The following is a 23,777-nucleotide window of genomic DNA, read 5'->3' as shown; positions in this document are numbered from 1 at the left end:
GGGAGGAGCTCAGGACCATCAGCTCAGCCCTGGGCACCATCGTAGGGGAGCTGAAGGACATACAGCAGACCATGAGGGACACCGTGGCACTCCGAGGGGCCCCTGACACTAGCCTGGACGATGAACTGCCCACCACCTCTGCCGGCGCTAGTGGACAGGACGCCCCGCCACAGGACCACCACACCAGCACCCCACCCCCTGCAGACGGACAACCACCTCGCAAGCGGTCCCTGAGATCCAGGAACAGGACAGAGCAAGATGGCAAGACCCCCGCCAGGAAATTAGACCACCCTGATTGTCCTCCCTCTGTCCTACTTTGTTACCCTGTCCATACTTAAACTGCCCCAGCTCCACTTCCTATGCCCATATGGGCAGTGCACCTGTGTGACCAATGGACTGGACTCTGCCATGGACATTCCTCCACCGTCCCCCATCACCATATTACAACCCCCCTCCATTTTTGAGCACTTCAATAAACACCCTTGAACCACAAAACAATCTGGAGTCAGTCTGTGATTTTGTAAATATGTATTATCAATGACAGTGTCATAATGCGTTTCCAATTGTAAAGCCAACATACCTATGTCACACATCACAAGTCCTTGAAGGATGCAAGCAGATGACACACGTTGGTAAGCACACCTGTGAAACCGCAATAGAAAGGTACAACTCAGTGACCAAATACTGGTATGAAATGACAGACAGGATAGAGGTAGACGTGTTAATGTGAATGTAATGGTAAAAAAGAAAATGTTCTCACCTGTGTGTCACTGGAAATATTGCTGTATGACTGACTCCCTGTTGTCGATGTCTTCTTCCTCAGCTTCCTCCTCATCACTGTCCACAGGCTCCACAGGCTCCACAGCTGCCACAACACCGCCATCTGGACCATCCTCCTGCAGAAAAGGCACCTGGCGTCGCAAAGCAAGATTGTGAAGCATCGAGCAGGCGATGATGATGTGGCACACCTTCTTCGGTGAGTAGAATAGGGAACCACCTGTCATATGGAGGCACCTGAACCTGGCCTTCAGGAGCCCGAAGGTGCGTTCGATCACCCTCCTAGTCCGCCCATGGGCCTCATTGAAGCGTTCCTCTGCCCTGGTCCTGGGATTCCTCACTGGGGTCAATAGCCAGGACAGGTTGGGGTAACCAGAGTCCCCTAATAGCCAATCACAGTACCTCTGGAGTTGACCCGTCATATAAGGGATGCTGCTATTCCGCAGCATGTAGGCGTCGTGCACTGAGCCAGGGAACATAGCATTTACCTGAGAGATGTACTGGTCTGCCAAACATACCATCTGTACATTCATCGAATGATAACTCTTCCGGTTCCTGTACACCTGTTCACTCCTGTGGGGGGGGACCAGAGCTACATGGGTCCCATCAATAGCACCTATGATGTTGGGGATATGTCCAAGGGCATAGAAGTCACCTTTCACTGTAGCCAAATCCAACACCTCAGGGAAAACGATGTAGCTCCTTACGTGTTTCAGCAGGGCAGCCAACACTCTGGACAACACGTTGGAAAACATAGGCTGGGACATCCCTGATGCCATGGCCACTGTTGTCTGAAAAGACCAACTAGAAAGAAAATGGAGCACTGATAGCACCTGCACGTCAGGAGGGATTCCAGTGGGATGACGGATTGGTGACATCAGGTCTGGCTCCAACTGGGTACATAGTTCCTGGACAGTGGCACGGTCAAACCTGTAGGTGATGATTAAATGTCGCTCCTCCATTGTCAACAGGTCCACCAGCGGTCGGTACACCGAAGGATCCCGCCATCTTCTCAAATGTCCCAGCTGACGGTGCCTAGGAAGGACAACAGCGACCACAGAGTCAACAAAATCCCAGGTATGTACCCACAGATACACAGAACATGACACCAAACACAAAACTGTTCCTGTATGTGTGTTGAGTGTAGGCCTAGCTATGTGTGACGCAGTAGTAAATGAAGCCATGTGGGCCCCTGAAATGGCGGCTGCCTGACCTCTAAACTGGGACAATGGGAACGTGAGGTATCTGCGCTGGCGTTGTACACCGTTGCGGTAGGCGGTCGTAGACCGCGGCGCAATGCTGCATTGGTTAACATTGGACCCTATGGGTCCCAGGAGCCAATGACGAAGGGCGCCGGTGGTGATGATACGCACCGCTGCAGACGTCACCGCTGTGGACGTGACCGCCATTTTCTATCTGTTTAATCACTCGATACCTGATCTTCGACAGGAGAGGACCTACACTGCAAGTGCTGCTGTGACCTCGGTCTGGAAGAGACAATGGCTGCTGCGTCTGGGGAAAGGACCCCTGCCTTCACTGCTCAGGAGTTGGAGAAGCTAGTAGACTGGGTCCTCCCCAGTACACGCTACTCTAGGGTCCTCCAGACCAACAGGTAAGTACACAGAGAGCATGTTGTATGGGCTATGCCTGGGTGGAGAGGGCTGGTTGTAAGAGGGAAGGGGGCAGAGTGCAGGGAACATGAAGGACTGTGAATGCATGTGCCACATGGCAAGGGTAGGGATGGGGGCCACTCACATCCATGGTGCAATTGGTAATGACTTCTCTTCTTCCCCTGTGCATGTCATGTAGGTCAGCGCCCACCAGAAGAAAGACATTTGGCGTGCCATCGCCAAAGGAAGTCCGGACCCTGGGGGTCCACCAGAGACGGGGCACCCACTGCCGGAAAAGATGGGAGGACATTCGCCGCTGGAGCAAGAAGACGGCGGAGGCTCTGTTGGGGATGGCCTCCCAACGTGGGAGGGGTGCCCGTCGCACCATGACCCCCCTGATGTTCCGGATCCTGGCGGTGGCCTACCCGGAGTTGGATGGGCGCTTGAGGGCATCACAGCAGACACAAGGGGGTGAGTACACTCTCATTCTGGGGACTTGGCGTGCAGTTGAGGGGTCTGGGTGTGGGAGGAGGGTTGTGGGTGTCCCTAGGCCAGGCAGATTTACGTAGGCTAGGCCCCTCCGTAATGCAGGGCATATGCCACTCCACCCCACCTCAGTAGTGGGCCAAGTACAGGTATAGATGCCCCTGTGGCATCCATGTGTGCAGATGTCCACCATAGCCATGTAGGCCAGATCCCAGGAATTGCATCTGTAGAGGCCAAGAGCACGGCGTAGTGCAGGGGGCTGCTGTGTCTGTATTGTCCGCCAACGGTAGCGGTAAGCCATGCACTCAACCTGTCTTTCTTCTGTCGTCCCCTCCCCCTTTTTCTGCTCTCCCTGTTCTTTTGTGCATCAGCATCATCAGGCGGAGGTACAGTGGCACCGGAGCACGAGGGAGCTGCATCCCACATGGCCATGGAGGGCAACACCACAGACTCAGAATGCACCAGTGGGACGGAGGGCGAGGGGAGCTACACGTCGGTCACCGGATCACCAACCAGCGACACAGACTCGTCCACCGATGGGAGCTCGCTTGTGGTGGCTGCACCATCTGTGCTCCCCACTTCTACAAGTACAGCCCCCACCTCCCCTACCAGCACCGCCCTCCCAGCAGCCCCTCAGCGTTCGCCCCGTGCCCGCTCACCCAGGAGGGTGGGCATCACCTTCGCCCCAGGCACCTCAGCCCTTGCCCCAGTCACCCCTGCTGCCCTCAGTGAGGAGGCCATTGACCTTCTCAGGTCCCTCACTGTTGGGCAGTCTACCATTGTGAATGCCATCCATGGTGTAGAAAGGGAGTTACAACACACTAATGGATTCCTGGAGGGCATTCATTCTGGTCAGGCTGCCCATCATCGAACCCTGCAATCTCTGGCCTCAGCACTGATGGCAGCCATTGTCCCTGTGTCTAGCCTCCCCCTTCCAACTTCCTCCACCCAGACCCAATCCCCTGTACCCCAGCCTATCCCAAGCACACCATCAGACAAGCATGCATACACCTCAACACACTAAAGTAGCTCAGGCAAACATAGGCACCACACAACCCACAAGCACTCACACAAGCATCACACACATGCAGACACAGCAACATCCACTGCCTCCACTGTTTCCCCCTCCTCGTCGTGTCCCTCCTCCCTCCCAGTGTCGTCTACACTCTCACCTCATGCACTACATCTACAGGCACTAGGACTCGCACCAGAACACCCAGCACCACACCCCGCTCACCTGCACTCACCACTCCCATTTACACGTCCCCTGTGTCCTCTCCCAGTGTGTCTGTGACACCCCCTCCCAAAGTACACAAACGCGGGCACCCACACACCCAACATCCATCCACCTCACGACAGCCTCCAGTACCTGCACCTGCACCCAAAACACCTAAAGTGACACCTCCCACAACCACCTCCTCTTCCTCCACTCCCAGACCCCCTCCAGCTACCCATCCCAGTGTTCGTCAGAAACTGTCCCTCTGCAACGTTGACCTCTTTGCCCCCACCCCCACCCCTCCAATTCATCAGTCCCGTAGTAGCGCCTCAGCCAAAAAGACTCCAGTACCAGTGGTGCGTGTTACAGGTGTGTGGAGTGCACCGGCCACCAGGGCAGGCAGTGTGACACGGAGCCAAGGCACTGCCAGTCCACCCCCTGTAAAGCATCTCAAGTTGGAAAGTGGCCGACGGGACCGGGTGAAGACTCCTGGAGGCAAAACTACTCACAAGGGTCCCAGGGGGATTGCAGAGTCAGCTGTGACTCCTCCAAAGGTGGTGAAGTGCCAGAAGAAGTCTGCACAGCCTGGTAAGAGCAGCACGGCGGAGAAGGGTGGCATCCTCCCCGGCGGCCGGGACACCACCGCCAGCACTGTCATCACTGGTCAGGAGACCACCGCCGGAGTCAGTGCCCAGGAGGGCAGCAGTATCGTCACTGGTCAGGAGACCACTGCCGGAGTCAGTACCCAGGGGGGCAGCAGTATCGTCACTGGTCAGGAGACCACGGCCGGAGTCAGTGCCCAGGGGGGCAGCAGTATCGTCACTGGTCAGGAGACCACCGCCGGATTCAGTGCCCAGGAGGGCAGCAGTATCGTCACTGGTCAGGAGACCACCACCGGAGTCAGTGCCCAGGAGGGCAGCAGTATCGTCACTGGTCAGGGGACCACCGCCGGAGTCAGTGCCCAGGAGGGCCCCGGCTGCCACAGCCCCGCTGAGCAATGAGGGACCGTCATGCCCCACACCAATGCACAGGTCAGAGACCGCCATGGCATAGCACCGCTGAACAGGGCAAGCACCGCTGAACAGGCCAAAGACCGACATGGCAAAGCACCGCTGAACAGGGCAAGCACCGCTGAACAGGCCAGAGACCGCCATGGCAAAGCACCGCTGAACAGGGCAGAGCACCGCTGAACAGGCCAGAGACCGCCATGGCAAAGCACTGCTGAACAGGGCAGAGCACCGCTGGAGAAGGTAAACACCGCCACATCAAGCATCGTTATCCCATGTACAGCTGGGACAGTGACGGGACAGGAACTGTCACGGGGAGCCTAATCCAGTCTAGGCACCATTCCCCCTCCAGAACCAGTGGAGACATGCATCCACTCCGTCTGTACTTAACAGGATGCAGCACTCTGGGCACCAGTCCCCCTCCAGAGCCAGTGGAGACTGTTATCCACTTGAGAGACTGTGGCTTTGCACTCCCCAGGATGTTACAGTGGACAAACCAACCACTTGTGAGACTTGAGAGACTGTGGCTTTGCACTCCCCAGCATGGTACAGTGGACAAACCAACCACTTGTGAGACTTGAGAGACTGTGGCTTTGCACTCCCCAGGATGGTACAGTGGACAAACCAACCACTTGTGAGACTTGAGAGACTGTGGCTTTGCACTCCCCAGGATAATGCAGTGGGCAGCCCACCCACTTGTGAGACTTGAGAGACTGTGGCTTTGCACTCCCCAGGATAATGCAGTGGGCAGCCCACCCACTTGTGAGACTTGAGAGACTGTGGCTTTGCACTCCCCAGGATACATCAATGGGCATGGAGCTCCGTCGTGGATCTGGCGTGGTGCTGTAATCCGTCTGAAGTGCCCCCCCTTCCCTTCCCCCTGAGGTGCCTGTTGTATTTCTATCTGATGTCCCTGCAGTGTTCTCTCCGTTTGTGGACAGGTTTCTAGTGTGGGTCTCGCCCATGCATTTTTGGCCCAGTGGTGCACGGACATTGATATGTGCATATCTGCACTACTTCTCGTAATGTATATACTTTTGAATGTGTATATATATATCTGTATATATTTGGTAACTGTATTTTGATACATTACAATGTTTGAACTGATTTCCTTTTGTCTTTGCATTCTTCCGGGGGGGTTGTGGGTTGTTACTGTGATGTTTGGAAATGCATTGGTGTAATGTGCGAGGGTGGGGGTGGGGGTGTTGCGTGTGTGTCCCTGACTTTTGCCTCCCCCCTCCCCTATGTCGTAGGTGCAGTACTCACCGTTGTCTTCGCCGCTGCCGCCGGCGCTGGTGTTCGTAGATGAGTAGGAAGACAAGGGCAGGGAGGATTTGTAATTCCGGCTCCATGGTGGCCTCCTTCCTCGTGGGATGTGTTAAGGTGAGCGTTTTCCCATTGCAAAAGCTGTTTCTGCCGTGTTTTTATCCACGGTGAATCCGCCCCGGAAAAGGTGGCGGATTGGCGGGTTGTGATACTGTGGGCGGTACATATTCTTCTGCCTGTCTGTTGGCGGTGACCGCCGCGCTGCTTGTCTGTACCCCCGTGGCGGGTGGAGTGTTAAAGTGGCTGTCTTTGTTGGCGGTTTCCGCCACGGTCATAATTCCCTTTTTTTGTCCACCGGCCTGTTTGCGGTATTACCACAGCTTTCACACCGTCCGCCAGGGTTGTAATGACCACCTTAGTATATTTCAATTGTCCTTAGTTGTTGACACTGCTGAGGAATCTAACTATGCCAGTGGGTAGTCCGCTTCAATGAGGCAAATGGAAGAACACAGTTTCCAGTGGAACAGGCTTTTGGGCTACTGAAGGCCAGATTTCTCTGTATGGACAAGACTGGGGGAGCCCTCCTCTACTCGTACAGGAAGGTGTGTCAAATCTTCATGGCCTGCTGCATCCTCCATGACATCGCCCTGCAACAGAACATCCCTTATATTGCAGAGGATGGAGAGCCTGAAGTGTTCTGGATAAGGATCTTGAAATGCCAAGTGATGATTGTGGTGAAGAGGTTGGATCTGACTTGTGTCAAGATCTCATCTACAACTACTTCTCATGAGTGTAAGTATAGTATGAGATGTTATGACATTGACTATTAAAGCAAGTCTTGTTGTGATGATGTGAGGATTATGTTTAGGTAAAATGTTAGGAAGCTGAAGCTCTGGCAAATTCAGGTAAAAGGTGTTTGTGGAAGAAGGTATTGAGACATGCTCATTTTGTTATTATTGGTTTGTTTAGCTTAGATTATTGTCATGGATGGTGTTCTCTGGAAGTTTACTATGTGAACTGTGTTATAAGTATAGTTTCTTAGCTAATCTCTTTGTTTTGATGTGTTTCAGGTACATTCACCATGTCATCTTAATTTGGACATTTCAGAGTTGTGACATTAGCAGGTATATGATGCTTTTGGGACATACGAAGTGGACATGGATTGTTCCTGGAAATGTCTTTCACAGACTTTGGGTGTTAAAAACCTATACCAAGACAGCTTGCACAGTGATAGGAAAGAAGTTAAGAAGAATCAATTGGACTTGTTCCTAGTCATGTGGTGACCATAATGCATCATGAGTGTCATCATGTGCTCAAATGATATGTTGTTGTATGCCCAAATCATGTTAGTTTCCCTTCACACCGGCTAAATACTAATTGTGTAGGAACTGGATGTAGCTGTTGATGTGTCTCATCATTGTAGGCCAAAATGCTTCTGGCATATCACTGACATTCATTTGTGACATACCATCAGATGCAGAAATACTGGATTCTAATGATCCTGTGATCAGATACTGTTGTACTGCTATCTGTCTAAGTCTAGTTTTAAATGATGTAGGATTCCTTTGGTGATATAGGCAACATGACTCCAGCTGTTTACATAGCCCAATTTTTGTATTGCCTGTTCTATAGGAAAATGTCTGATCTATCTCCTTATGTCAAGTTATTAAGGTCTGCACCTGTAAATGTGATCACTTACACAGTATTCTTGAGTCATATATGATTTGCTATGTTTCTGACATCATGCCAGCCTATGATTGGAACAATACAATAAAGATGTTATAAGACAAGACACTTGTATGTATGTGTTGGTGTAACATGGTTGTGACTCTGAGCTAAATATTTGTGTACATGCAACATATCCATGCTTACACAAGTAGGTTGTTTTTTCATTGTATACTTCAAATGGTATTAGATGCCTAGTTGCTAAATGTGAAGTTTACTACAGCAGACAATTAATTTGTTGGTTGGGAATTTATTAAAGTAGTAAAGGTGAAGACATACTTAGTGCAAAAACAAACATAAAAGAAAAGAACATGGTCAGTCATGGTGGATGATGCCATAGACACAGCTGGTAAATTATCTGAAAACCAACGTCCAAATTACTCTTCACAACAGAAATGAAAGAGTGTCCAGAATTAGTCCACAAAGTGAATGGGTCACACACAATGGAGGACATTATGGTTGAGGTATCTTGCTGGCAGTGGTGGGTGTCTTCCAATACACACCTCCTGGATTTTTACATGGGCATGTGAGGGCAGTGGGGGTTTCTGTTCCTACAGAGGCTGGGGTGTCTATAGGTATTTCTTCCTCTGGCATGGACTCCATTCCTGTGGCTGCCACAGAAATAGATGGGCGCGTGTAATTGTACCACAGGAAGAAGTAGATGGTGGTGGAAAAGCCCTGCTGAGGGTTGTATGGATGTCCATCAGCACCCCTGATAGGGAGACCAAGTTGAAGTTATGGGCCTTCATCTGTTGATGTATGTCCCTCTGCAGCTGCCTCATCTCCCAGAATTTGGTAAGTACCTGGCCCATCAAGCCTTGGGAGATCTGATAGATACCCAAGAATTGGCTGATGGTGTCCTGGTTGTGAGTGGCCACAGTGGCCTCAATTTGCCGCCCCACAGTATCCCTTGACCTGTGTGGTGTCTCCCACTGGGTCCTGGTTCCTCTGTATCAGTACTGGTGATTCTCAACTCAGAATCTAGGACTAGGAGGCACAAGATAGGACTAACTGTGCTAGGTATGCAGGTTTTGGGGACTGGGGTTGGCTGAATAGTTGTTCCAGATGGGGTGGGAGGTATTGGTGTGGGCAGAGTGAGACTCACTGTTGCCATCTGCCTAGATGTTCCACATCCGTCATCCATTTCCACATATCCTGGAGTGATGTCATCACTGAGGGCTTCATCCAGGGGTGGAGTGAGAGTCTGTTCAGCTGCCACTCTCTGCCCAGGTGCTGCACCAGATCGACCTCTTGTGAAATAGAGAACATTTCTCTTTGGAAGTTGGAAGTGTGGAATCTACATCCAAATGTTTTGTTTCACAGTAAGTAGAGACCTAGGAAAATAAAAATAGGTAGGGATTACTATTGTGATATGTTTCCATTGAATTAAGCTTTTTCACAAGAGACATTTGTAGACATTGAAAGCATGTATTCGAATTGAGTAGCTCACTGGGTGTGCTGATAAGTTGCATTTTGGATTGATGAATGAACATGACATCGCACAAACATTGATGCCAAGACAGTGGAGAAATAACATGTGTATTTCACCATTCCAATGCCTAGTCGTGTATGATGCAGGAAAACATACAACATGGTTGTATATGTAGCTTTAGTCATCATGGGAGCAGTGCTGAACCTACGGGTTACCTGCCACTTACAATCAGCTGACTTAGCTTAATGTCTTACAAATAATTGATTACACACTTGGTATTGTGTCACTCATGCCATCATTAGTCTTAGTTGAGGAGATCAGGACAACATCAAGCTAAGGAGACAGACATGTCTCTGAGTAGAGCATTATATGTAGTTTGCTCAGTCCATGAAAAGTGAACATCAGTTGTTAGATGTCAGACAAGTGAAAATGGGCAAATTGATAATTGCATCTCGTTTTCTGTTAGAAAAACAGGGCCTCATGGTAGTTGTTGTCATGTCACTTTCTACCTCCTAAACCACTTGACAACTGGTAAACTCCATGAGAAGTGAACATCAGTTGTAACATGCCAGACAAGTGAAAACGGGCTAAATCACAATTGCATTTTGTTTTCTGTTACAGAAACAGGGCCTCGTGGTAGTTTTTAGTCATGTCACTTTCTCCTTCCTAACACTTGACAAATGGTTAGTCCCACATACCTGTTGCCAAAATGCAGTTGACTTGGAGCATACATTTTTGACACATATCATGGGTCCATGGATAATAATTTTCTAGTAATCCACTTAGAGACCCTGTGCCAACATGTGGCATGTAGTGGAGATTCCTATGTGTGTTCTTATATGCAACAAAACGCATTGACACTGACAATCAAATACCTCTGAAACATTGAGTATTGCATGTTAGGAAAGTAGACAACACAATGGCAAAATCTCAGATGACAGCATACAGGACATTGAAGTATTGTGACAGTTAGTGAGGTGTAACTTACCAGATTCGCCCCCTCAATTATTCCTGTCAAGCCCTCACGATGCAGGATGGCCAAGACCTTCTCCTACCAGCAAAACAGTTGCAATAGTGCACTCGAAGGAACACCGCCAGCCTTCTGGGCCACACAGGTGTTGCTTGGAGTCCAGATAACACACCTTTCCCCTCAGTTCGTTCCATCTCATCCTATTTTCCTCTTTTATACACAGGGTGGTTCATTCCGTATTCTCTTGACTATTCTTTGCCACATTTCCATTTTTCTACTGGGAGGAGTCTGTTGGATTTAAGATCCAAACAACTGGGGCTCTACTCTTATGACTTCATCCACCATGCCTCTCAACTCAGTCTCAGAAAAACATGGATTTTTGGAACGTGACATGACTCTAACTTAAAATGAGTGACTATAAATCAAAAAATAAAATCCAAGGGATGGAAAGTGTTAAATGTGATAGGGAAAAATGGGCTGCCTTATCGCACAAAAAATATGTGGTATTTTTCTTGCTGTGCTGACATGGACAGGTAAGGGATCATCGTCTGGGATGGGGTGTGTTTTATAGTGTGATTTGCAGGCGTGGCCACTTGGCCAATTGATGTCAGCTGTGTTGTTTTTAAATCCATCCAATGGGCTCTGTTCTTGTGCTTTGCTAAGAGCATACCGCAATGGCCTACCGCCGTCGGGTAACCAGAGGACCGTCAGTACAACTGTGCTTTCACAATCAGCTCAGTGGGAAACAACAGCCCTGACAGCAACAGAGTACGCATTGCCAACACTGCAGTCCACTGTGTCGCTGGGGGTAACCACTCCGTTGACCCGGTTGATGGTTCAGACTGCATGCATTGTAATACAGCAGGCGGGAGACCACTAGCTCAGCAGTCTTCTTGGGACTGCGGCGGTATGGCGGAAAGACTGCCAAACTCATAATCAGGCCATTAATTCTACTTTTTTCCAATTGGTAGTAAAGTTCCTCCTGGTCCCTCCTTCAGCCCTTAAATACTCAGGGCATTTTTCTAGCAGAAGATCTCTTACCAGACAGGGTTCATGTAGGAGCCAGGCATCCATGTTTATTTCTTCTCTTATAACTAATACCCACATTTGATTGAAGAATGAAAGGTGGAAGATGTATAGATGGCACAGCCCCCTGACCAGATACAAAAATGTGTGACATGGTATGTTAGGTTTTCCTTTGGAGGAGTTTCCTAAGGGGAAATAGATCTTGTTGTATGGAGCTCAGAGGTTGGGTTGGAGCCACTACAGATTTTCTGCTTCTGGCTCCTTTCCTTTGCGATTGCGCCGCATGGCGCTGCTCAGCATGGCTACTCCCTGCTGCCCACAGCGGCAGTCAGCTGCTGGTGTTCACTCCACAGATCGCCTTAGGAGCCACAGCTCCTTATGCATATGGTGGGCTGCGGAGCATCAAGGTGCTGACTGCGGCATCCCATCTCACGGAGGCCTGTGCTTATTGGAGCAGAGCAGGCAGATGGTGGGTAACATGTCACCTGCAGACCCTCAGCATTGGAGGGGGCACGCTCCTGGTGAGATACTATGACCCATCCCACACAGCACTCCCTCCCTCCTGCCACTGAGCAACAGACAGGAGGTTGAACTGAGCCACTCAGAGGAGCCATCAACCAGGACTTGCCCTGCTGGTTCCCGGTGAAAAGAGGATTTTGAGGAGGTAAGGTCTCCGCCCAGTAGGTGGAGAACCACAGAGTTGAGGGTTGTGGTGTGTGGAGGCAGCCAACCTAGGTTCCACTGCAACTTGCTCACCATGTTCCCATCCCTGCTTCTTAGATTCCTACTTAAACCTTCAACCATGTTTGTTCGCTTGCACTGGCACCCATATCAACAGCCCCACGTGTACTAGTCACTAAGATTACTGCACAGTCCACAGGATCATAGGACAATTGACACAGGACACTGGAAGGAGATGCTGGAACAGTTACCTGAGGGACCCTGACGAGCATGGTGCTCATGTTTTCGATTCTTAAGGCCCTGACGCTAGAGAAGTATTGGGATGAAAGCATAAAGTGGAGACACTGCTGCTAATCAGGGAGGAGTAGGTGATAATGTGGTGTGTTGTTAGTGTGCTTCACCATAGGGTTGAGCCCAGGAGACGTGGAAGGGGCTGAGCTAGGTCGTGGTGCGCCCTACCTACCCTAGTGAGCTCCCCTGCACCCCAGCTCCAGCCCTTTGGTATATAGCCTCAAACTGGAACAAAGTAATAAGGTGAACCAACAGCAAGGTGAATCAACATTATAAAAAGTTTCAGGCAAACATTTGTGGACAATTCCAGGGCTGTTACTGAGACTCACAGCTCTCTCTTGTTGCATGCCTGGACAAGTGAAAAAAAGTAAAAATCTTGAAAAAGGAATACAAAGAAAGTGAGTTCTGCTGGTGTTAACAGTATAATATGTGAAAAGTAGGGCCCTGCTGACACCAAGAGGTCCTATGAGTGGTATTGCCTCCAGTCTTCCACAGTCCTGCAATGCCCAAATGGCCTGAAAGCAGCTAAGCGCACAAACCCAAAGTCACTCTAAGGATATTAGAAATTATTTCAACGGAGATAAAGCAACAATTCCCTTACATACAGCCATGGGTACATTAAGCTGTGAGGGTTTGGACGATACTTCGGATGTTCTCACATGGGCTGATGTGATTGTGCAACCAGTGGACACGTGGAGGGGCCACCTGATGGCCAGCTGGTCCTATAGCAACCAGAATTGAGTCTCAATAACAACCTAGAACTGACTTCAGGCTCACGCTTATATAACCTCATTACCCTTTGTCACCAATTGTAAAGATTAATAGTAATCAATTAAGGGAAAATCAAGAGTAAATGTTTGAGATCCCCGGTGGTGTTAGCTGAATGACAATAAAGGGTTTAGGTGCACTTCCATCCCCTGCTGACACTGTCATTTGTCACTTCTCCAGCCCGTCTGATATTTCACCAAAATCTGTGCAGGTAGGCTCTATAAAGCCATGGAGGATGGGATATTTGACCAGGTCAAAATACCAGTTTAAAACTGTACTAAAGACTGCACTGACAGGCCTGAGGCACGTGCATAGAGTGCTACTTTAGTGGGTTCCACAATAAGTGCTCCAGGCCCACAAGCAGCATTTAATTTACAGCCCTGAGTAGATGGCTTCAGGAGGAGTAATTGCCAGACATTGCAATGACCCTCCCCCAGGTCTATGCAATTGCCAGGCATAACCGGGAAGGGGAGAAAAGATGAGAGGGAGTAGCCATCACTTATAAAGAGTAATTAAAAATGAAATTTGACCCACTGGCTCTCCCAGGAAGTGAATGTGAGTTATTGGTCTTAGAACTTTCACTAACTTTCACTTTCTCTGGCCTATTAATATACCTTCCCCCTGGCCCTGCTTCCCAATTTATACAGACTCTCCCCGACATTGCAGCTGAAAAAAGCTTACTAACTCCTAACTTCACAGAGCTAAGGGACTTTAATCTCCATCTAGAAAACACCAACAGCAAAATCTCAAAAAATAATTTATGGACCTAGCAGCAATTCAATTAATCCAGCGGGTCAAAGCCCCTACCCACAAACGAGACCATTTACTAGATACAATACTCTCTAATCTGCTGGAATTAACCAGAGAGGACCCACTAGAAATCACATGGTCAGATCATAAATTAATAGCATTTCAAGTGGGATACACTAGTATCAAACGCCTTACAATGAATCAACAAAAATCTAGACATAACTGGTTTAAGTTAGATACAGACACATGGAAATACATATTAAGCAATACCACCCCTGAAATGAGAGGTAACCAGCACATATAACAGTTTTGAAGCCTGGGTGCAGAGAACCTCTGATATTTTGGCACGCCTTTAACAACATAAAGGCACTCACGCCAGATAAAGAGGACCATGGTTCCCATCAGAACTCTTAGAACTGAGAAAATAATTTTAAAAAATTTAAAAAGCATGAAGGAAAAACTATGATGTGGCTGGGAAAGAGAGCTATAAGAAGGCAGTAAAAACAAGTATCATTAGACCATCAGGAATGCAAGAGTGATTTTTTTGCCTCCAAGATTATTAGTGCAGCTGATTCTTCTAAAGAACTGTTCAATGTGGCAAGCACCCCGATGAAACCTGCAAATAAAATAACGCCACTTTCCCATCAGAATCATGTTGTAATTTGTGGGCCAACTTCTTCTGGAGAAGGTGAACAACATCCTCCTCATGTTAGGAGGAAATGATAAAGCATTTTAGCCCCTTAAATTACCTCTGGGAAAATTAAGATTGTTTACAGAATTAACCCAGGGAGACATGCAAGGGATTCTCAAATCCTTAAAGTCAGGCTCCCGCCAAGACCCTGCGCTTCCTTACATTATATTAAAGGGTGGAAAAGCAGTGATCTCTATGCTGACAGACATGTTCAAGCGCTCACTTAATTTAGGGACTGACCCTTCTGTATGGAAACATGACATTGTGAAGCCAATATTTAAAATGTTGTTGGCCGACCCCTCAAAATGTGAACACCACTGGCCAATCCCCTGTCTTCCAGGAGCGAGCAAAATCTTGGAAAAATATGTCAACAAGAATTGTTCATTATGTTTGGAAACTAATTACATATTACACCCTTCACAAACCGGGTTTAGGCCAGGTAGTAGCACCGAAATGGCTCTGCTTGCAGTCACAGAAGGGCTCAACGCCATTTTAGATCAAAGAGGGTCAGTGGTTTTGATGCTTTTGGATCTTAACGTGGCGATTGACATCGCTCACACCCGGTGCTAGTCAGAAGGCTAAAGGAAGTAGGTATAGCCGGATCAGCACTTAAATGACGTACCTCATTCCTCCAAAACAGAACATTCCAAGTCTGTGAGAAACCAGCATTATCAGAAGCCTACTCTCTAAACTATGATGTACCTCAACGTTCCTCACTGAGACCCATGTTGTTCAATCTTTATGTTATCTCGCTGGCAGAAATAATAAATAGCAATGATTTCTCTTCAACATCCTATGTTGATGATACACAGATTATCATTTCCCTCTCCAGCCAAACAGACAACATTTCCACCTACCTTAAGAATTGTCTCAAGCATGCTGTACAGTGGATTAAGGCAAGCAGTTTGAAACTAAACGGGTGAAACTTGAGGTGATGGGTGTGGGAAACAACCCCTCCAGATGGATAAAATTGGATTGGCCTAATTCGCTTGGCAGTCAGCCTGCCCCCACCCTCCCTCACTCTAAAAAAATAGGAAGTCAAAAGCCTGGCCATTTGGCTCGGCAGCAAGTTGTCAATGGCAGCACAAGCCGAAAATCTGGTGGCAATTTGCTTTGCCATGCTTAGGACCTTGATAAAGCTGCTTAGATGGGTACCAGAGCCATCACACAGGATAGCAGTACAAGGCCTAGTCATCTCAAGACTCGATTACGGGAACTCTTTGTACTTGGGCAATTCCAAATCAGTTTTTAAAAGACTCCATGACATACAAAGCACCGCAGCTCACATCATGTTGAAAATCCCTAAATGTCACTCCGCAATTGCAGCCCTGGCAAGCCTGCACTGGCTGCCAGTGTCTAAAAGGATCCATTTTAAGGCATTATGCATGACCCTCAGAGTGATATATTAAAAAGGGCCCCAAACTTATCCAACGCCTACTCATTCCCTACAACCCCACCAGAACACTGTGCTCCACCAACCAACAATTGTTTGTAGCCCTGAGAGAGAGTAGTTTACATAAATCATGCTAACATGAAACGTATATATATATTAATGTGTAACGATGCTGCCTAGTAACTATAATAATAGCGATATTGCTTAAACGTGCTCCTGAATTGTGACCACGGTGAGTGGCCACCAATGTATACGCAGAATTAAATAATGATGTATAAAATGTTTTATGTTATGTTTAATTAAGCTATATTAACCTTTTGCATTACTGAATCTGTATTAAAATCCTCATAGGCCTTAAATTAGCTTGAGCTGCAGATTAGCTGGTTGGCTCTCATATTAAATGCATTTCTCTGTTTTCCAGTGTGCTGAATCACGAGGGGCCATGACCCCACCATGTTCTTTTCTTTCTAGCTTGGAAGATGAATGTAACCATGTAAGATCCGTTCCCAGGCGCATCTTCGGTGCCCTGGAATAATTGTTATATGTTATTTGAAACAAGTGTAGATTAATGTAACGTACAAGGTCACTCAAACCGGCACGATGAAGAACTGCTGACCAAAAGATGTACAAAGAATTGCCAAGAAGATGAAGTAATTCCGGATGTGCCACCTCTAAAGACGTCAATTATGAAGACCAATCAAAACCTCATAAATAATATGGGGTGAAGATTTGGGATTACCCAATGTGTTATGTGATAGGCTAAAGATAGTGGGGTATAGTAAATGTCCAATAGGATTTTGGGGGAATGTACTACGAAAAAGGGCTAAAAACCCATGTCACAGAAAGGTCGAAGAATTAGGTAGGGAATGCTATTGATTTTATCCAGAAACTCTGACACTCTGTTTGGTGACTTGAGGCTTATTGGAAACCATCCTCACCCATAGACGGCCCATTTTACACTTTTCCTCCTTATGAGGGAAGTGCCCCTATGCCTTTTAGTTAAATTCTGACTGATGGCATTTTGACTGATGTCCTGAAGACGAAGACTGATCCTGTATGCTGACCAAATCTTTGGAGGGTAATTATGACAATGCAATTGTAATTTGTCTGTTTGCTTTTCCTTTCTAGGTACCAACTGCTTGCTTTTGACAGAGACCATAGCTAGAGGTTTTCCAAATTGGTGTTCAAAATTGTTTTGCATGAAGCCCAACATGTTAATGCTAATTAGTGGTTAGGACAGGTGTTCATCAAACTGACGCAAATAGACAAACGACCGAGACTATGCTTTGTTGAACTGACGAGATATCAATATTCTGCTATATTTTATCTATGTTCACGACGTGTTATATTCTGATGTTCGTGATTCTTGCCTTAATGAAATCTTACCAAAGCTGCCATATAGTAACTATGCTATTGTGTTTCTTGGTTTTGAGATTAAAGCACTTAGGCCCTCATTCTGACCCTGGCGGTCTTTGACCGCCAGGGCGGAGGACCGCGGGAGCACCGCCGACAAGCCGGCGGTGCTTCAATGGGGATTCCGACCGCGGCGGTAAAGCCGCGGTCGGACCGGCACCACTGGCGGGGTCCCGCCAGTGTACCGCGGCCCCATTGAATCCTCCGCGGCGGCGCAGCTTGCTGCACCGCCGCGGGGATTCTGACCCCCCCTACCGCCATCCAGATCCCGGCGGTCGGACCGCCGAGATCCGGATGGCGGTAGGGGGGGTCGCGGGGCCCCTGGGGGCCCCTGCAGTGCCCATGCCACTGGCATGGGCATTGCAGGGGCCCCCGTAAGAGGGCCCCTACATGTATTTCACTGTCTGCTGCGCAGACAGTGAAATACGCGACGGGTGCAACTGCACCCGTCGCACAGCTTCCACTCCGCCGGCTCGATTCCGAGCCGGCTTCATCGTGGAAGCCTCTTTCCCGCTGGGCTGGCTGGCGGTCTGAACGAGACCGCCCGCCAGCCCAGCGGGAAAGTCAGAATTACCGCCGCGGTCTTTCGACCGCGGAACGGTAACCTGACGGCGGGACTTTGGCGGGCGGCCTCCGCCGCCCGCCAAGGTCAGAATGAGGGCCTTAATCTTAGATTGTAACTAATAGGGAATAAAATTTATAAAATTCTACTAAAAGGTGTGGTTATTCATGGCTGAAAGGTCATTGTTGCGTCGTCAATTTGATTAATGACTTTGACTAAAGTGAAATGTATTGTTGCTATAAATATTGATGACATTATTGATATATTGATTGATATATTGATTAGCTATCTCGTCCTACGGTGTCTCTCAACTGGGTCAAAAGATTCATTGGCCTAAAATGAGTCCTAATGTGTAATAAATTAACAGAGGGACGCGTTAGCAGCCCCTAGGATAATTAGGACCAGGAATGATGGATGGTCCTTCGCTTTCCTGGTTCCCAAGCTTTGGAATGCTCTCCCACAAAACATAAGGCAAACCAAGTCAATACCAATATTCAGGAAACTAGTAAAAACCGCTCTTTTCTATCCTTCTGCGATTAACACTCCTTAGCTGTCTTAGCGTTGGGAGTACCTTCTGGGCAGCCATGCGCTTTATAATCCCCATGAATAGAAGAGAATAGGATATAATACTATTTGCTAGGAACTTAAAATAAATTAAATGTGCCAAGTTATTTTTATGCCAATTTTACCATGTTTGAAAGAAAGAGCACAAGGACTTTAACTCTGGTTGGCAGTGTTAAAGTGCACAGAGTCTTAAAGGCAACAAACACGAATTCAGCAAACAGAAGGGGGGGAGTCACAATGTTTGGGGGGAATACAATGCCAAGGATGTCAAGTCTCCCAGAGGGGTATTGTAAATTATAGGATATAAACATTCCAGACGAGGGTCTAAAGAGAATTTGCTGTCGCATTCATTGGTGTCCAACTAAGCCTCCAAGAATTACAGTTCAGATTATATTGCACTCCGAATCAAAATGATTCCTCTCTGTGCCAAACTGGTCTCGTGCTAGCACAGGGCTAACAGTGCTGGCGCTGGATACACCCGGTACTCACTACTGGATCCATCCCCTTTGAACTAACGAGAAAACGCGCACCCTGCATATGATGTTTTAGGTTCCCTCGAGTGCTTCACCATATTTACAGCCCACTCATGCCCCATGTAGTTACACATTTAAGGAACTTCAGCAGTCGGTTGTCACATCTCTTGACCATAACAGCTTCGAATGTTTTCAGAAAGGGTGATACAGTTACCTGTGTACAGTTAGTTACTTCTCATTTACACATATGGCTTTCTTCTTCTCACGTTGTTAAATGGCCACAGGGGGAGTCTTAGAGCGAATCAACAATGCACTTCATCATATGTACACCACTTTTGATATGCCAGTACACTGGATCTGTATGTACACGATTATCATACTATTAGCTATCGAGACTAATCTATTACATAGACATATCACGCCAGCCTCATTTGTCTCGTGCTGGTGATAAATTCGTTTTACCTATTTGAAGGGGGCATTATTTATTTGTAGGGGTAATTATTCACATTTCACATGCAGATGGGAAGACCCGGGGGCATTCCTTGACAAACAGAACGCATAAGTGCTATTTATCATGGAGTTGTCCTGTCAAGTACTCTTGCCCACTTTAATGTAATAAGAGATGCAGTAGGGAATGCCTGACACTGACACATTGCCTACGAAGACTGATTATTTATACATTCAGTTAACGTGGTGCCACTTGCAACAATATGAATGAACATCAACACCTGCACGTTCCACAACTATTGACTTTCTTAGCAACTAGAAAATGCCCAACTGACAACAAGGAGAGAATTGTGTTCATACCTCAGCTCGTTTAAATACCCCCCCCCCCAGTTGTCAAAGGCTACATTGCGAATTTGAAAAACACATGGCCTCATAAAACAATCCCAGCCAAAACCACAAGTGATTGCAGAATTTCTCCTGAAGTCTAGCAAACAAGTCACAGTAATTCAGTAATTCAGTCCAGTTTCAAAAAAAAAATGCTATAACCACAATTTAAAAGAGGAATAAATGTTTTTGCAACATAACAAATCCCAACCTTCCAAGAGCGGCCTCTTAGAGTACATAGTTTACGATGCATAGTTTAAGACTATTAGTAGAAATAATAGTGCACTTATATCGTCAATATTGTTTTTTTTTATTCACAATTGTATGAAAACAATTTAGTTGCAAAACAAAAGCAATACAAAAGCAAAATAAAACAGCAAAATATGACAACAAACATGTCTCACTTTTGTTTTAAAAACTGAACAGTTAGTGGGGAGCTTTTAGTTCAATGGGTTACACACTGATATCGTCAACAAAAGTACTAGGGTATTATAGAAATAAGATCATATGAGACACTTGGCAGGTGTGCATGTAGGCAGTAATATAATATTGGAACTACATCACAAGGCAGCAGGGAGCCGTTTGTTACCACACACATGCAGCCCCCTACATCTTCTAATAGACACGCAAGTCAAACTTCCCTGAAATAACGTGCTTCGAAATCGAATAATAGGTCCCTCGAAATATGTCTAAAAAGCATTTAATCCCCTACAAGCTTCGGTCTTCAAACGATCACAGAAGATGTTTTTCACGGGTGATAGGTCATTTTTAGTACAAGATTCGCTGGACAGAGACCGGGAGACTTCCACAACCTTCAATTAGTTATTCGGCAGCATTGAAAAGAATGATGAGTGAGAAGAGTTTCTCAACTGCGAATTATGGGGAATTGTTTTAGAGGAGAGGCAACAATTTACTCTTGTGAAATGAAAGGTTAAGAAACAGCCGGTGAACCTAAGAAATAGTTGTAATTTACAACATATGCTATTTACAAATATGCTTCGTCGCAATGTATACACCTGTGATTTATTCATATGCATTACCTTGTTATCTTGCATACATCTTGCAATATATGTAGGGTGTAGAATGTGGTATATTCTAGCTCAGGTGATCTATTTAGGTTTTCCCGCGTGTGTGTATTGCATATAATAGACTTGTGTAAAGTGATTACATCAATGAGAAGTATGATTTTCTTGTATTTTGACTGACTTCTGGATTCGTTTAAAAAATTATTCTTTCAAATACTTCCATCACAGACTACATAAAATCTGGAAAATTCGACATGCTTGCACACACTTTTTGTATAGTTGCACCAAGCAGATATGTAGATGAGCGTGGGAAGTGCACTGCAACATTTTGTGTAACCACATATAATATGTTATGTCTTATGTTTTTAGTGGGCAGGGGCTGAGGAGACGATGCTCAGATTTGTAAATAATGAGGTGTCTGCAGGAGGAAGAAGCATTTCTCGGTATAAATGAGGGACCAGAATGATAACCGTGTATGCGAACCCAATTAATGAAGCATTAGCACCGGCCTATGACGGAGGTGTCACTTCTCTGTTAAAGGGTCTGGGGCGGGTCCCATTAAATAACGACGTCAGGGTTGCAGGTGGGCTGACTGCACACAATTTAGCAATTAGAAATGCTATGGCAGTTAAGAAGAGTTTCAGAGTGACGATTACATTAGGCAGGCTGTACCAAGGGAAGCGGGGGTGGGGGGTGTGAGGGTCTGTAGGGGCGGGGGTAGCGAAGGCTTGGTGAAGACTTTGGGCTCCTTAACTACATATACAGCACAGAAAGATCAGTGTACTTGCCCAGACTGGCACGTGGAGACTGGCCGGGCGCTCAGTCGGTGGTGGAGGCTGTTTCGCGGTAGCATTCATGTCTCGTGCAGACAGATTCCCAACAACACCAGCGATGCTGTAGTGGACTGGCCGGTCATTTATCCCCAAAGCCCTGTTCTATGGGCAGTATTCCTGCTTCCGGTCACTGACCTCGGAGAAGGAGTCACGCACTTGCAAAAGTTCCAAGCGGTTATGAAGATAGTCTCTAAATCCTAGGTTAGAGGGATGTATTTGTAGAAGAATGGGTGTGGTGGCTCATAAGTATCCTGCAGTTTGTAGACCAATTTTGCGCCGTTTCCCAAGACACGCTCTTCTGTTGGCTTTGTCTAAAGCCCCCTCGTTACATACGGCAACAGCTGCCTTCTGTCCGCCTATTCACCAGCTTTTTCGGCACCCGATCGTATCCGACCATATCTTCGACGCCACCACTAAACACCTGAATTTGCAGCTCTGTGCCCTCACCCTTCAAATAGTAAATACGTCAAAATATTCTAGCCAGCACCCCGGGCAAGAGCATACTTCGCGGTCGCCTGTGTTGTAGATTCCCAGAGATTATTTTCTGTGGGTGTTTCCGTCTGAAGTGCTGGAGATGAAACAGAACGGCTGCTGTCCTCGACCTCACCGCACAATCTGAAACTTAAAGTGAAACACGCATTGTGTTCCAGAGCAGAACAACTTTCACTTAATGATCAGAAACAGGTTTTCTACTCACGCTGTATCTGCCCCCCCCCCCTCCTCTGCTCCACACATTCGCCCACCTTTGCCATTACCATAGTTATTGTACTACATCCCCAATTCACATCACTGCGTTCACTTACGTATCTTGCAGCTGCCAAACTTACTGTGCACCATTGCTGTAATAAAGCAGCATTTAAAGTGACAGCTTCTTCTACGCTCTCTTGCATTCGAAAAGAAAGAGACAATTGAGACCACCATCTAACGTCTCCTCAAGACAGCTTGTTCAGTTATATGATACATTATCTAGAGTTGCCTTTGGTTTCAAATCCAGTTTTGGACAGAGGCGAAGTTATGATTAGTGCAGCAGGTCACGTGACACGGGGGGGGCAAAGGTCTGAGGTGATATGAGGGGCCCATTTCACCCGAATTATGGACTTTAAAAAAAATTATTAAATAGAGGCATGTAACACTTTCCTTGCTTCCATTAGAGCCCATCCCATGGTTATCGAGTTACGCCGCTGGTTATGGACACAATTTGTAACATTCATTGAAGAATTCGCAATGCTTTCAACTTTGTATGTATCGCTTCATCCTGATCTACAATGTTTTTTATTTTTAAAAATGCAATAAAACTCTTTGAACACAAAAACAATTCACAATGCTAAAAAGCTATGGGGCATATTTAAAAGCCAATAGTTCCACCTTGCACCGCCATAGTGTAATTTATTTTTTACAAGAAGGCGGTGCTAAGGTGACTTTTCCCCTGGGTCGTATTTACAAAGTGGCGCATTGCTTGCATTGCGCCACTTTGCAACCCCTTGCGCCACATTATGCCTGCATCAGGCATAATGTATGCAAGGAGGACGTTCCGAAGCAGGGAGGCCTGAAAAAAGACCGCAGTGAAATTTACAACATTTCACTGCACTATTTTTTCAGTCATTTTTAATGCCTGCTTAAAGCAGGCATTAATATGACACACCCATTTTAATCAATTGGCCTTCCTGTGCTTTGCTGCACTAGCGTCAACTTTTTTGACGCTAGTGCAGCAAAGCGCCCCAATAGCGTACATTTTTTTGATGTTATTGTCCTAACGACTGTCATGATGCACCTTATTGTAAATATGGGGCAACCATGGTGTCGTTAGTAGGACACAGGGGGAGGCAAGAAAAGTGGCCCATTATGACCGATGCATCACTTTCTTGTAAATATGCCCCTAAGTTTTAATTGTCGTATATTGCTTTTCAAAAGACACTGCACTAGTTTCAACAATACAGGACACCCTATGTACATGCTGATTAATCCATTAACAGGTTATGAGATGAAG

The 23,777-nt window shown here is 47.0% G+C and overlaps 1 protein-coding gene across 2 annotated transcripts in view; it reads right to left on the bottom strand.

Moving 5' to 3' along the window:
* The window catches only part of SNTG2 (syntrophin gamma 2), a 2,000,310-nt gene extending 1,977,823 nt beyond the window's left edge, over window positions 1-22,487 (bottom strand). The window contains exon 1 of one of the 2 annotated variants that reach the window (XM_069235852.1): window positions 21,746-22,487. Coding sequence is in view for 1 of the 2 variants with exons in the window: in XM_069235853.1 (XP_069091954.1) it covers window positions 21,746-21,814 (69 nt within the window). In the remaining variant the exon portion in view is untranslated. The remainder of the gene's footprint in view (window positions 1-21,745) is intronic. The other variant, XM_069235853.1, reaches the window with a different exon arrangement.
* Window positions 22,488-23,777: the final 1,290 nt, after the last annotated feature.

The sequence above is a fragment of the Pleurodeles waltl genome, chromosome 5, assembly GCF_031143425.1.
Source record: "Pleurodeles waltl isolate 20211129_DDA chromosome 5, aPleWal1.hap1.20221129, whole genome shotgun sequence".
Classification (NCBI taxonomy): Eukaryota; Metazoa; Chordata; class Amphibia; order Caudata; family Salamandridae; genus Pleurodeles; species Pleurodeles waltl.
The sequence above is the reverse complement of the archived record's forward strand: the minus strand, read 5'-3'. Positions and strand labels throughout refer to the sequence as shown.